Source organism: Muscardinus avellanarius (assembly GCF_963383645.1).
Source record: "Muscardinus avellanarius genome assembly, chromosome: 12".
Lineage (NCBI taxonomy): Eukaryota > Metazoa > Chordata > Mammalia > Rodentia > Gliridae > Muscardinus > Muscardinus avellanarius.
This window is the reverse complement of record NC_137798.1, coordinates 38,320,706-38,337,209: the sequence shown is the minus strand read 5'-3', so window position 1 is coordinate 38,337,209 and position 16,504 is coordinate 38,320,706. Positions and strand designations below refer to the sequence as shown.

The following is a 16,504-nucleotide window of genomic DNA, read 5'->3' as shown; positions in this document are numbered from 1 at the left end:
GAAGCTTTACATGTGGCTAAAGAGACTGAAATATCTTCTAGAACTTCACCACAGTTAAGAATTCCCTTGGAATCCCTTCTGATCTTAGGATACAGAGTCAGAAATCATCTCCAAGTCCTTCCGCTTCAATAACGTTACATTTCCATAGCAATTCTCAACACGCACCCTCTATATGGTTACTAGTTACTATTTTATGCCAGAATCCCCCATTTTTCCTCTTACAGGCCTCCTATTTTTTTCTTTATTTTGGTGATGCTAGGGTTTGAGTCCAAGGGGCTCTTCCACTGAGCTACATCCCAACCTTTTTATTTTTATTTATTTTGGTTTGTTTTTAAAAGTTTTTAGTGGTGCATTGTACTCATACAATGTTAACGCAGTACAAGATGGTGGAGACATACATGCACACATCATCCAACTAGCCCTTACCCAATTCCTACCCCATTCCCTCCCCACTCCTTTCTTCTCATGTTCTGCTTAATGATTGACTTTGATATGTTTGTTGATGTACATCATGCACATTAGGGAATTTCTTTCTTCCCCCTCTCATCCCCCTCAGTTGGGTCGCCTTATTTGCTCATCTATAGTTTCTCCTTCTTCATTTAGAGTTCCTCCTATGACCCATTTTCTCTTAGTTTCCACATATTGGGAAGAGCATCTGATTTCTTATTTTTTTGTGACTGTCTAATCTTACTTAGCATAATGTTCTCCACTCCCATCCATTTCCCTGTAAATGACATATAGATTTCACCTTATTCTAACAAGAATAGCAATCATTCACAACACAAACAACAAATGCTTGCAAGGATGTGCAAAAGTGGGAACTGTAATACATTGTTGGCAAGACTGCAAATTAGTCCAACTACTTTGGAAAACAGATCCTCAGAAGAATGGGAATGAACCTACCATATGATCCAGCAATACCACTTCTGGGTATCTACCCAAAAGAATGGAAACCAAACTACCAAACTAATGCATGTGTATCTCTGTTCATAGCTGCACAATTCACCATTGTCAAACTATGGAATCAGCCAAGATGTCCATCAACAGATGAATCGATTATAAAATTACGGGATATGTACACAATGGATTTTACTCATCCATAAAGAAAAACAAAATTGTGTTGTTTTTTATTTTAAAACAAGGTCTCATTATGCTATAATATACTGACAAAGAACCTGTGGTTGTCTTGTCTCAGCCTCACAAGTACTGGGATTACAGGAGTGCGCCACCAGGCCCGTCTTCCCCATCTTCTTCTGATGGCTAAGATCTATGCATCATTTAAAATAGCTTATATGTTCCCTCTTCTCCTGCCTTTATGACCTCTTCCAGCAAGGCTGGGATAGACAGCCCTCCTCAGTACTCATCTAATGCTCTGTATCTTAAATTCTGCTGATTGACTTATAAGGTTATATATATAAGTGTGTGTATGTGTGTGTGTGTGTGTGTGTGTGTGTGTATACATTATTGTGTCTCACTACACTGAAGACTATAGAGACTAAGTCTTATGTACCTTTATTCATTCCTAACACCTCATATCACACCCTATAATGTCATCGTTGCACACTACACTAAATATTTTATTAACTGATTTTCATATCTATTACATTTCAAGTATTTTAGATATTATCTTTTAAAATATTTTATATCCTTGCTACAAAATATGTGAGAAGTAGACTGGGGTAACTATTCCTAGTTCATAGACCAAAGTATTGAATCATGGAGAGGATAAATGTCCCAAAGTCATATAGCTATAAAGTACCTAGCAAAGTACTACTCCAATTCTACACTTAATTTTTAATCTAGCATACTCTCTTTTCATTTATGTAATGAGGATGCTAATCCTGAAATATGGAAGTCCATTATCAATTTCCGTCTCCATCAACAACTCCATACACTTGGTGACCAAGGTTTGTCAATTCAGCTTTCTTCTTTCAGTTTTCATTGTTACTGTTTCATCTCGGGCTCTAATTATTTCCACTTGCAGGAACTAGAAGAGTCTCTGAATTGAGCACTGGCTAGTCTTGCTTTCACCAATATGTTCTCCTCCCTCTACCAGAATCTTGTTTCAAGTTTTAAAACTAGTTTGGACTTTGGAATCCTTTAGTGGTTGTTCTAGCTGTTTGTACATGGCCCCTCCTCTGTGGGAAACACTGTTAGACTATCTTCCATGACACTTCTGTAAAGATTTCCATACATGTATATACCTATCACCCTTTATACCACAACCTCCAGATCACCAGTATTAGCACAGTTTGTACTTAAAAGATACTCAACAAATATTAACTGTTGAATGACACCAAAGTCACAGGAATCCAAATACTCCTGTTAGTTCTGTCTTTGAGCCAATACTGAAGCATCAGGGTTGCTTCCCCCTTTCTTAACCTCCTCAGCTGATGTGTCACCGAGGTTTATCCTTTCTGAATTTAGTCTAAAATCTACTTTCCATATTCTTTATTAATTCCCAACCTAAAAATCTCCAATATCCAAGGCAGTGTTTCTCAGAGTTCAGTATCAGAATCACCTTGATGGTGTGTTAAACAAAGATTGCTGGTTCCCACTCCCAGATTGTCCTGTTCTATAGGTCAGGAGTGGGACCAAAAATGGCATTCCTAAGAAATTCCTAGGCAATTTTAATGTCTCTGGTCCAGAGGCTGTGAGCACTAGGACATCCTTTTGTTTTGAAACAGGGTCTCAGTTCCTTATCATCCTCTCCTGCCGACTATGTCAAAATTTTCAGTGTGGCAGACAGGCGCCTTCTTACTTTCTGCGTACAAACCTCATATCAAAAGTGATCCTAGTTACAAATCATGAACTCAATGATTCACTCCAGTATCTGGACTTTATCTTCTTCCTGAGCCTTGTTTTTCATACCTCCTCCAACTTTCTACCCTTCTCTCCAGTCCTATGAAAGAGAAGGCAATTGGATAACTCCAGCTACTGATCCGGCTCTCTCAGCCCACACTGGCTTTAGGCATTCATTCATGCACATTTTATTTCACGGAGCATCTGGTATGTGCCAGGCACTGCAGGAGATGCAGGGAAAATGCGGTGCAGTGAACACCATGGATACATGGGAGCAGCACTGTCTCACAGGGCCCATCTCCTCTGGGTTGTTTTGTAGTTTGGGTTTTTGTTTCTTGTTTCTTGTTTTCTGGTGTGTGTGTTTTTTTTAGGGGGGGGGAGTACTGGGGATTGAACTCAGGGACATTCTTCCACTGAGCTATAACCCCAATCCTTATTTTATTAGCTTATTTTTGTTTTGAAACGGTGTCTCAGTAGGTTACCGAAAGTCTTGAACCTGTGGTCCTCCTGTCTCAGCTTCCAGTTTGCTGGGATTCCAGGCATTCCACCACACTCACTTTACCTGGGACCCTCTGCTTCTCCCTCTCTCCTCTTGCACAGGTAGATACTGACTTAATTAATGCTGCATACTCTTAAAGACTAAATTTCATGAAGGCAGGAGCTATTGTCTCTCTTTGTAGTGTCTAATAAGCATTTTTCAGATTCAACTGAAAAGCTCTTCCTTGACCCAGCCCTGTTTCAAACATCACCTTCAGAGTCTTCTTTCCAGCTGTCTTTCCTGACCTGCTCCTCTTCCCTCACCAGAATCTGAAATAAGCTCAGCCTTCGCAAGCCCAGCCCCTAGCCCACAGACTTCTAACTCAGCACTTAAAATCTTTATTCTATATTTCTTACAATACTTGCTACCCCTACCAAACTGTGAGCACCTCAGAGGTTGGAGCCATTTCATTTTTGCCTCACTAATATATGTACTTTCATGCTAAACTTGACACACAGAGGGCACATGAAAATGATTATTAAACTAACAAACCAGTTAATTTTGTATTTCTGGGGAGTTTGCTTTGGTTTTTGTTTTGCTTTCATGTGTGTTAATGTTAAAATAGGCTGGACTCAAACTCCTGAGCTCAAGCGATCCTCCTGCTTCAAGCTTCCCAAGTAGTTACAGGTGCATACCACTACACCAGGTTCAATTTCTATTTTGACTTAAACCTGCTTTACAACGTTTTGTCCAACATTCCTTGTGGTTTTAATGAAATCTTTACAGGATGCTTTCATTTCTCCATAGTAGAAAGATAACCTAATTCAAATTTAATATGACATAGAATATACACAACACAGAATTTAGGGTAAAAAGTGTATCAAGGTTGCAGTTGAAATACTCAGAAGGGGAAAATGTAACTTTTGGAGTTGGCTGCTGCATTCTTGATGCAAAGTTCTGAGTTGAAGTCTTATCTCTTGCATTTTATTTTTATTTATTTATTATTTTGGTGGTACTGGGGTTCCTGGAAGGCCTTCTACCTTTGGGATACACTCCCATGGGCTAGACTCCCAGACCTACTTTTTAACTTTTTTTTTTATGTGGAAACAGGGTCTCTTAAGCCAGCGCGGCTGGCAGGGATTACAAGCGTGCGCCACCATGCCCAGCTATCTCTTGCATTTTAAACTTCCTATCTAATCCCCCAAACTGTTTGCCTCTCAGGCCTTTTTTTTTTTTTTTTTTTTGTGTGTGTGTGTGTGTGTGTGTGTGTGTGTGTGTGTGTGTGTGGTACAGGGGTTCCTGGAAGCCCTTCTACCTCCAAGCTATACTCCCAGACCTGTTTTTTATATTTTTATTTGGAAACAGGGTCTCTTAAGCCAGCAAGCTGGCTTCAAACCTATGCAATCCTCCTGTCTCTGCCTCCCAAGCATGTGGATTACAAGCATGCGCCACCATGCCGGGCTCTCAGGCCTCTAATTTATATCCTGAACAAAAGACATGTTTTTAAAAATACACTAAAATTTTCTTGGGGGTTGGTACTAGGGATTGAACCCATGAGCATTTATCTCCAAGCTATAGCCCTAGCCCTATTTTGTTTTTTATTTCGAAACAGTATCTCACTAAGTTGTTGAGGGCCTCATTAAGTATCTGAGGCTGACCTCAAACCTGAGATCCTCCTGTTTCAGTCTCCCAAGCACTTGGATTGCAGGCATGTACCACCAAACAGCTATACACGGCTACACCCTAAATTTTGACAGCCAGCAAGACACTATTAAATGAGTTAAATAGTACCATTAAAATTCATTTAAAAATGAAAACAGACAACTTCTTGATGAGAAGAGGTGGCTGAAAAAGAGATGTTATGCTTTATAAAATATACAGAATATAAATGTTCTTGATAAACTATGCTCAGTAACATCATACTATATACATAATAAGTCTTAAGTGAACACTTATTGGATGGAAGAAATGAAGCAATCTTGAATTGCTTTTACTTAAATCTAAAAGCACTGACTTCTGTTCCCACCGAGACTCATGCTGCAGGTCCATTCAGGAGTCAGAGTTCTACTTCCAATGTCTCCCACAAGTGAACTCACACTGTTACTAGAGGTCACATCACTTCATACATGTTTATTGAAATCCTCCCACCACACATATGCACGACTGCTAACCACACGCTTCAGAGCTGGATATATTTGATATATCACCTTAGTACATATCTTATCAATCCAGAAAAGTTATGAATTCATTTCTAAATCATATTTTGGTTAAATAAAATTGGTAGAAATTTTATATATGGAGCATCTGAGTTTTCCTTGATGTCAGCCTTAAACATTTTCAACTATATTAGTACATATAATCTTTTTTTTTTTTTGGTGGTACTGGGGTTCCTGGAAGCCCTTCTACCTCCGGGCTACACTCCCATACCTATTTTTACATTTTTTTTACTTGGAAACAGGGTCTCCTAAGCCAGCGCGCGCGGCTGGCTTCGAACCTGCGTGATCCTCCTGTCTCTGCCTCCCAAGCGCGGGGATTACAAGCGTGCGCCACCACACCTGGCAGTACATATAATCTTAACATGCATGTAGGCATGGAGAGAAAATAAAAATGTCTGAATTATACTACCAACTTAATTTTCTCTTAAGTATATTGGATATCTGCATATGGAATGAAGACCTGGAAAGCCCACACTATTCCCACAATCACTTACTGGAAATAATGCTTACTCTGTGTAGCAAAAGAAAGCAGTAATGAAATTTATGTATCATTGGAGCAGATGATTTTACAAAGCTGTGTTCTTAAGGCTTCACAGTAAGGATTTGACTGTGGGAGCAGTCTTAGGGGCAAGACACCCTAGATAACCTCACCCACAAGTATTTCTTAAACAATGCTTTTCTGTATATAAAAGAAAAGAGAAAAGAGTATATGGTTTTTGTCCTTAGAATAAAGTAGCGGGCTTTTCTTTGGTTCACTCTTAAATTTCTGCACAAAGCACAGCCTTCAGTACCCCAAGGAGCATAAACAAAGGACATCAGGCAAGTTCACCTACTCCCACTTCACAGAACAATGCTTGTTGTTAACTAAGCTGTTCCTAGGGCAGATTTTTGATTCCTGGAGCCCATAGTAAGTACTCAGGTTGGGTCCTTGGAATCTGGGGTCAGAGGCACGTGGTGTTAGTCTGCCCCCAGGGCTTTTAAAAACATGAAAATGTGACCTAAAGTTTATGCTTGCATGTACACTAGAGACTATTTAGGCATTTAGAGAAATTAAAGCATATAAAGTCCTCAAAACAGTTTATTGTTCATGTGCCAAGATTTAACCTTTTTTTCCCCCTTACTTGCTGCTATGGTTTTTCTCTGGTGAATAAATTTCTACTGAATCGAATAAGATGAATCAACTACATGCATAATATGTCTTATGTAGAAAAACTGATAGAGCAGCAAATTTCATAGGTAAGTAAATTTGAGAATTCTAAAAATCTACTTTTGTTTACTAAACAAAACTAGGGCTGTGGTCCTTTTCTGTTTTCTTAGACCCTGAGTTTTTTTTATAATAAAACAGAACTGGTAACCTATATACTTAATTTAACCCAGAACATTGTATGAGGATTGTAGGTCCATTCAGAACTATAAGCGCTTTACAAGCTAAATGCACATGAGCGCATTAAAAGTCTTCTTTCCTCCTGCCTTTTCAGAGAATATTCTGGCTAGAGTTATACCCCATATATTCATATCATGCTATAAATATGAAATATAACTTAGGAGAATAGTGTCTTGTCTACCCTTTGTCTGGCTCAAACATAAAAATGAAATAGTTTACTATTTCCATTTTTATAAGAATTATTATCAAGCTACTAAAACTATGAAATAATTAAAATAAAATTCTTCACTAGCCTTTATTCTTTAATAATCACCTATTAAATATTAAAATTTAGCCAGAAAATAATTTATATACACATATATCCTATATATTTAGTGTTTGTATAACTTTAAAGGAATTTGAAAATATCTGAACACAGGACTTGATTATTGAATAGTATGGGTAATTAGTGCTATGTAAATACAGTTATATGATGCAAGTTGAATAAAGTTATTGATGGGTTCACTGAAGGTGTTAAGTCCTTTCACATTCCATGGACAATTCAAGTGCTAGTCTATAATTCCAACTGACTTTATGTGAAGTTAAGTGGCTAGCTTACAGTATCTAAACAATTACTAAATTTCTATGCTATTGAAGAAAATCATGTTCTGTCAAGTTTCTGAGAAGTTCTGGTAATTGAAATTTCCATGAATAGATCTTAACATAAACCATGAAGCTTAAAAGGGGGAAAATACAATGAAAGAAATCCATTAAGAAGACCAATACTGTAGACATCATGTAGCCTCAAAAATACTTGTAAAATCACAAGGCTGCTTTTACAAAAGAATAACTAAGTATGTTCTGGGCTAGATGGTCTCAATTTGGGCATGAATGGAAAGGAGGAGGAATGCCTGGTCTGCCGAGCATCTCCTTGATCTCCTTGTCTGTTCTTGAGGGAGGAAATGCCTGCCAAACACTTACCAGTGGAAAGTCATTGAGAAGGTAGATTCGTGAGAATAAAACAACAAAAAGAACAGTCCCCTACCCATTGCTTCCCACTGAATGAACTTTTGACATATCAGCAAATTCTTCTTTTCTCTTGCTGCTACTGGTGTACTGCTCACTGTACAGCTTGAGGGACATCTGCTCAACAGCATCTCTTTGTGCTTCCAGGTAGCACAGCTGAACCTCGGCCTGCAGAGAGAAACAAAGGGGAACTGCTGTTTTAATCCAGAAGGAATGCATTTCTAGTGAAGTATAGAGCAACTCAACACTGGGAATTGTTCACATCATTATATGGCTGTTTTGGGGGTTGGATTTAATGGGATCAACTGGGCATATTACAGAATTATATATAGTTCTGAATCTTATAAGTTCTTCCTTAAAATATGACCTGAATAAATGAACTCTCAGAAGATTCAGTAAATATCACAAAATATCCCTGAGATCATAATACTGCATAATAAGATTTCACATAAAAATTCTGTGAAATTCCTTAATAATATCCTTTTTCATCACAGTGTCACACATGTAACCTTTATTTTTTTAAAGATCTCTCCCAACACATACATTGAAATATATATGATACATATATTTTGAATATTTCTCTATTTTCTTGCCTGAGGAGTAAAAGAGCCTAGTATTAATTCTAGCACCTCTTCAATGGTGACAGTAGACTTTCTTCATGAAATTGCGGTGGGGGGGGGGGTTCTCTGCATTATTTTAATAATTTTAAGTCAAAAGAATAGTGGTGTTTCTTACATGCAGGTTTAAATTGTTAAATCTTTCATAGTTACTTGAGGCTCACTGCAACGGAGAGGTAGTAAGTTCACTATGCTGTTTTCTATCAAAGCAAGGCCAAAAGAATGCTGAATAATATTTGGCATGAAAATGTATTAAGTATCTGCTTTATTTATTGCAGCTGTTATATCCCCGGGGTTCCCTAGGACACCAGATGAGATGGAGAATGGAGTCTCCTCGGGGGCATCCTTGTCCACAGTAAAGAGGTAGGGGCATTGTGTAGTTCAAGTACATTGTCAGCCTAAGTGTCTTATTTTCTTTTAGGGTGATTCACTAAATCAAAGCATCTCTATTAACATTTCTAATAAACTTTAAGACTCTTATTGTATAATTTTATTTCCTATTCACTTAAAAAAACAGCTGTCAGCTGTTGGGTAGTCACCAAATTCTATAACATGTAAAAAGTCAAGTCAGATATGACTCTCTATTCTTAGTATCCAGAGCCAGCCAAGGCCTTTTGCCCAGTCTCTAGCTTTACAGACTTGACTATGGAGGAAAAGGGTTGGGAAGTGATGGTTGTTTGAAAGGTCAAAGTAGAATTCTGTAAAGAAAATGTGTAGCTCATGAAAAGTGAGGTCTCAAGCTATCCTAGAATTCCTACGCTGTTGCTTTTCATAAGGAGCTGGTTATGAAGACTTTTGATTGCCAAAGAAGAATGTGAAACAATGCTAAAAGTGCTACAGTTATATTATTAAAGTTTCACAAAGCAGTTCAAAAATAAAATGAATACCTGTTCATGTAAACTCATGATCAAACCAACTGGCTTGAATAAGAATAGACTCATCTGGACTATGAATTATGCTTACCTCGTAACACTATAAATAAAGAAAATTGTTTCATGGAGTAAATTCAGTTGGGGCTAGAAGGTGTGGCTGATGGGAAGGCACAAAGAAAATGCTAAATCTCCTGCGACTCTGCATCTTTGTTAATGATGCTGAAGAGGAGTTACACAGAATGTTAATGACACGTACAGAAGAATGCCAACTAAGAGGTTTGCAAATACCATGGGATCTGGAGGAATAATACCTACTGATCTAGGGATATTTTTTAAGGATAAAACTGAATATAGAGAATGAATGGTTAGAAAAATATATATAGCTTTTAAAGGAGCTTACAAAATCTTAAGTGAGAAATGAGATAATAGAGGCATTTGAGCAACAAAGAACTTAAAGACAGTACTCTTCCCAAATAGCGCCTTCTCCCTTCAACCACAGAACTGTAGGTCACCCTGTACTAAGTATTGCACTGGAGATTCCATTAGAATAATACATTTGTGCATTAGGGATATTTTTGATATCTAGAAGTTTCTGTTAGTTTTTTAACTATTCTAAGTAACATGCTGGACCATGGCTTGTTCTGAGTAATGATCTTACAAAGTTGTGCCAATGGTCACAAAACGATTAAAACAGAGGAGAGAATGGAGAGTCATCACCACTGTGGAAAATAATCATTGTCAATCTCTTTGTGATCCTTAGCCATTTCTGTGTACAAAGCAAAGGATGTTTATATGACAGGGATATGTAGAAAGGAACTGAGAGAAGAGCTGAGTATAGTTATAAAGATGGCCACCTTAAGAAAGTGACTGAAATGTTGTAATCTAACTACTTTTATTGCAGAATATTTCACAGGCATTTGGCATAGAAATTTCCCTGCACTAAAAAAGAGATGAATTAGATCTATCTTTCCTATCAATCTCTATTTCTATTTTTGCTTTCAGTGATTTCTTTCTTTCTTTCTTTTTTTTTTTTTTTGGTGGTACTGGGGTTCCTGGAAGCCCTTCTACCTCCGGGCTACACTCCCAGACCTATTTTTACATTTTTTTTATTTGGAAACAGGGTCTCTTAAGCCAGCGTACGGCTGTCTTCGAACCTGCGCGATCCTCCTGTTTCTGCCTCCCAAGCGTGGGGATTACAAGTGTGCGCCACCACGCCCGGCCTCAGTGATTTATTTCTAAATGTGAGGATAAAAATAGAACTGCAGTAGTTCCTTTTGCTAAGGTTGAATGGCTTGGTCAGTCTAAATCTCTCTGCAATATTAAATTTTTCCAATGCACTATTTTAGTATAAAGATACATGTTTAGGGAAAAGACTTGAAAAACATTTAGTTCTTAACAGTAACACAATGTCTCTGATTAAAATAATTTTATTATCATCTACAATAATAGTGGATACTTTTTAAAGTGGCTGTATTTAAATGTAGAAACCTGACCTAATTAATATTAGAGATATGTAATCAACAGTAATTGGCAACTTAATCATTAGAGACATAAAAAAGAGAAAAAGGCTTAGTGACGTGTCCACCTTTTCATTTCTAGGTCGCTGAGAGACTCATGGTGCCATCATTTGGAGTAGGAATGGAGGAAGAACAGTATAAGTAGATGGAAGAAATGAGCTAACTTGAGTATTTTTGCTGGAATTGCTGGTGGAACAATCAGACCAAGAGGTTCAGTGAGCATGAAATGCAAACCTGAAGGCAGTAGTTGAAATTAGATGAAATGAGAGTGCCATGGGAGAGTGCAAGATGAGAAGAAAAAGGATCTGTTCTCCTTCACTCTATTCTAGGCCTGCATCATCTGTTGGCAGACCCAACACAATGGATTCTCAATTGTTCTACCTCCCTCCCACCTCAAAGTCACTGTTCACCGATTGATCTTTCTGTATTACAGCTAAGGTCAGTAGTGTGTCAGAGTTTGATTCTGGACAGCTCTGAACACCACACCTATATATCCAACCAATCACCAGACATTACTACTTGGATTGCTTTAGGACTTACTATTCAAAACAAATGTCTTCATTCTTATCTTGATCACATCACCCAAACCTTTTTATACTGAGGATTTTCCTTTTGCATAAATGATACCATCTATTGCTCAGGTCAGAAATCTCAGCCATTGTTGACTCTTCCTCTTCATTTCTCATAGCAATTTACCCCTGAAAGTGTTGATTCATTTTCCAAAATGTCTCCCCAGCCTGCACTGCTGTCAGCCTAAGGTAAGCCGTTATCACCTCTCACCTGCAGGACAACAATTATCTTCTAATACTTCAGTCTCTTCTCATACATTGGCCAGAGTTATTTTTATAAAACACGAGATGGTTTAATATTGCATTCAGACCCAAGAAACAACCTTCTTATGATCTAAGAGATCTCCTGATTGCTTACCTTGGACCTCATTTCCTACTAGTCTCCCTCTTGATCATCACACCCTTGTCATCCCTGCCTTCATCAAGTCCTTAAACATTTCAGTTCTTTAAGCAATTCTTTCTTGCCTCAGGATCTCTTGTAGAGGTTGTTCCCTCTCTCTGGGACATTCCTGTGATAATGTCTTCCCACTCTTCAGCTCTTGGGGAACACACTACCTCTCATTACTTCTCAGGGAGGCCCTTCTTGGCAATCCTATTTAAACAGATCCACTCTTTTTCTTATTTCAGAAACTGCACAGCACATAATTTAAAATTCTTTCATTTGATGGCCTGCATTATTTTTTGTCTCTACCTCTAGACTCCAAGAAATCTAAGATATTCTATGTCTGTTTTCTTGGCCACTTTTCATTCCTAGGACCTTGTCAGTATCTGGAACATGACAGGGATTTGATATGTGACTGTTAGATGAATGAATTATATGTTTATGCATGCATCCATTTATTACTCAAATGTTCACTGAGACTTTATCATGTCTCAGGAATTGTATCAGATCCTGTAGGTACAAGGAAGAATAAAACATAGTCCCTTCTGAGAGAGAGAAGTGTGGTAGAGGAAAGAGCCATGCCAATAGATGCCAAGCAGGCCAAGTGAGTTGATGGTGGAAAAGTCTGAGAATTAAAACGATTGATTGCCTGAAGGCAGGCATGGGTAAGTAAAGACTTAATAGAATTGACATTTGAGTGACAACTGAGATAATGAGTATGCTTCTTTCAGGTGAGGAAGCAGATAGATATGCTTCCCTTCAGTACTGGGGACTTAACCCAGGGATGTTCCACCACTGAGCTACAACCCCAGAATTTATTATTATTTTATTTTGAGACAAGGTCTTGCTAAGTTGCCCAAACTGGCCTTAAACCTGTGATCTTTCTACCTTAGCCTCCCAAGTAGCTGGAATGATAAGTGTGTACCACCATGAATAGTGCAGACAGACACCTTTTTAGGCAGAGTGACTTATTTAAGGGCCCAAAGTCAGGAAAGAATATAGCAATATTACAGAATAGAGCTATAGCTGTGGAGCCTTTTAATGAAGAAGATAAAGTAGAAAGGAAAAACTATGGAGGAAGTCAAGTTTGGGTAATTTGGACACTGCCCTGGGCACAATGAAGTGCCAATGAACTGTCATTGTTCCCGTGATGGGCTTAATATTCTTCCAACTCCCTTCTTCTGTTATTACAAGATAATGTCTGATGGAGTAGTACAAATATGTTTGCATAGCTCTTGCCACTTGGTATACTTTGAAGATATCACAGTGAGGATATTCTCCTTAGGAATGCTGCCTTTCATCTGAAGTTTATTAAAATTGCTTTGCTACTGTTATGATTTGCATCTGGAATGTCCCCAAAAGCTCATGTGTTGGAAAAGCATGTTCTTAGTGCAGCGTTTTTTATTGGATTGTGAGGGCTAGAACCTCATTAGTGGATTAATCCATTTAGTGGATTAATAATTTGAACCACTAGGTGGTACCTTGTAGGCAAGTAAGATGTGGCTAAAGAGAGTGGGTCACTGAGGTGCATGGCCTGGGGGACTATATGCTGTCCTCTCTTTCCTTCTGCTTCCTGACTTCCATGAGCTGAGCCACTTCCTCCACGATACCTTCCTGCCATGATGTTCTGCCTTGTCTCAGGCCCAGAGCAATGGAATCACTGACCATGGACTGAGACCTCTGTAATGCTGGGTAAAATAACCTACATCATCTAAGTTGTTCTTGTCATGCATTTGGTCACAGCAATGAAAAGCTGATTAGTATAGCTACTTATCATTAGTAGTATGTTTCCCCCTTTTTTTGTGTGCACCTAGTGCCTAGAGATATACCCCTTTGAATTTAGATGACAAACTATTAATTTAATCAGGACATAGGACATAATGTTCTAAAACACTTTGTTTATATTTACCACGGTATATGGTGATCCAAATTCAATGATCTTCATTGGGGCCTGAATAATTTACTCAACAATACACTTCTATCTGTTCTTGTCTGTCTAACTAATAAAATAATCCACGATACATTTTCTTGGGGTGTGGTACAGGGGTTCCTGGAAACCCTTCCACCTCCGGGTCACACTCCCAGACCTATTTTATATATTTTTTTTTAATTTGGAAACAGGGTCTCTTAAGCCAGCGTGGCTGGCTTCGGACCTGCATGATCCTCCTGTCTCTGCCTCCCAAGCCCGGGCATTACAAGCATGCGCCACCACGCCCAGCTCACGATAAATTTTTTAAGGTAGGAGAATTTCAGTCAATCTAACAATCTTGAAGGATTATACACATACCAACTTTTATAATGACATACAGACATGTGTTTATACTTATACTTGTTCTAAAAAAGAACTGCTTTAGTTAGGAAACATCAATATTTCCTTAACACTGCATATTCCAGCATTCTTTGTTATGTTACATATTTTGGGAATATTAAAATCAACTTTACTCTTTCTTAATCCATATCATGGTGGACATCCCTGATTACTCATACTAGACTTCACAGTCTAGTATCAAGCTCACCCATCTACCTTCATCTAGGTCCATGCCCTCCGTTCCCCTCATCTTTCCATGGAAGCTGACAATAATTCTGTCTAAACCTAATTCCTCCATTTGCACCACACCTCTAAAATCTTTTTCTCTTAAACCAATTATAGTCTTTTATACCATATTATTCATACTAGCAATAGCCATTTCCCCAAATGCCATTCCTTTTCCCATGGTTAAAATAATCATTAAGTACCGATTGACACGAACCTATTCTCTAGCTATGGCCCCATTACTCTGTTTTTCATTCCAGCAAAACCACTTTTACTTGTGTTCTCTATCCTTGCTGTTTTAAATTTCCTCTTTTTCTTTTTGTCCATATTCTCATGAGTTGTTTCTTCTCAGTCCTCACCCCATTCCCTCCTGCTCCAATAGAGTCTATGGGTATGCTCTGAGGGCACTGGCTCCTGTTTGTATGAAAAGATCTCACCTTCTACAGGTGTTTGCTAAAATTTTATCCCGTCATCCAGGTCTTCCCTGATCCTCCTCCTACAAACTACTGTGTAGCCAGATAATTATTTTATGTTGTCCATGTGCCCCCAATAGGTTGGAAGTTTCACGAGGGCAGAGGTTTTTGTCTACACGTTTGTTTCTGCCTCCCCACCTCCCCGAACAGCTCATGTATTTCTTAAGCAATCTATATATGGTGACTGAGTATATTTCACTGAACTTGAACATTCAAAATGGTTTAAAATGTTCAAAGAGAAGAAACAATTTGAAGGCTTTAGCCTCAGCTTGATTTTTTAAATTGTTGGCTTCATTCTCCCTTAGAGAATATTCTTTTTTTTTTTTTTTTTGGTGGTACTGGGGTTCCTGGAAGCCCTTCTATCTCTGGGCTACACTCCCACGGGCTACACTCCCAGACCTATTTTTTTTAACTTTATGTGGAAACAGGGTCTCTTAAGCCAGTGAGGCTGGCTCCGAACCAGCGCAATCCTCCTGTCTCCGCCTCCCAAGCGCGGGGATTACAAGCGTGCGCCACCACGCCCGGCAAGAATATTCTTCCTTGCCAAAAAAGAAAATTATTGAAATATACAAATAAATACAAAATAAATGATAGATAGATAAATAATAGAAAAAGAAGAAATTAAAGTCTTTAATTCAAGAGTCATTTGGACATTTGAAGAAGGCACCAACAATGCCACAATTTCTATTTGAAAGACTCCATAGCAGCTAAGAAAAACATAGGGATTCTTCATTATAACTGGAATAAACTCTACTTTTTTGGTATTGATTTTATTATTTGGGGCTATTTTCCTACTTTTACTATAGTCATTTTAACTTTCAGTGCAGTACGCCTTAGTGCATGCCTTTTCCTCTACTTCCTTAAGCAAATATTTACTATGCCGCCCCTTCTTCCTCCCAGTAGTATCCCTCTTATGCAACTAGCACTGATTTGTTTCCTTTTTCAGGAATACTTTTGGTCTCAAGACCCCCACAGGCCCTGCCAAGAACTTGCAGGGTTGATTAGAATCTGTGCTTGGAATCTTTACTCTTTTCTTTGGCAGAGTTCCTCACACTCATTCTTGCATTTAGAGTTCTCACCTTTATAGTGTTTTGCCCTAAGATCTGGATAATTTCTATTTTTTTGTCATTTTGGGCAATTCATAATTTCCTAAAATAAGTCACCTTTGGGATCGAACTCAAAGTGCATTTTCTTTGCTGAGAAATGAACATAAATCTTTATGGACGTTAATCTAGGTTTAGCTATATTCTGGCTAAATACAAGTAACATTTGACATTATAATGAATGAGAATCTCATGTCATGTCATTCTTCGACCCTTGAATGTAAAGCTGAGTAGGGTGTCAAAGCTTCCTTCTACATAGCCAATAGGGAGACATGGGATTAAAGGAGCAATATTGTTTTTGGAGTAAGGTTAATTAAGGGCCTTTATTTATCCATTTAACAAATGTGTCTGGAGTGTCTCTCATTGTATAATGTACAAATTTGTATAATGTACAATTTTGGGTCAAACACAGTATTTATCCTCAAAAAACATATAATCTAGAATCGTAGAAAAAGAAAATGAAATATTCATTCAAAGACAAGATTAATATTATACAAGGAAATGATTTACAAATTTATTAGGCTATTCTTTTTATTATCTAATAAAAGAATCA

The 16,504-nt window shown here is 38.1% G+C and overlaps 1 protein-coding gene across 1 annotated transcript in view; it reads right to left on the bottom strand.

The window, feature by feature from the left end:
• The window catches only part of AKAP6 (A-kinase anchoring protein 6), a gene marked incomplete at its 3' end in the record, with an annotated part of 393,582 nt that overhangs the window by 144,994 nt on the left and 232,084 nt on the right, over positions 1-16,504 (bottom strand). The window contains exon 7 of the mRNA XM_080707612.1: positions 7,905-8,053. Coding sequence (XP_080563738.1) covers positions 7,905-8,053 — 149 coding nt within the window. The remainder of the gene's footprint in view (positions 1-7,904; positions 8,054-16,504) is intronic.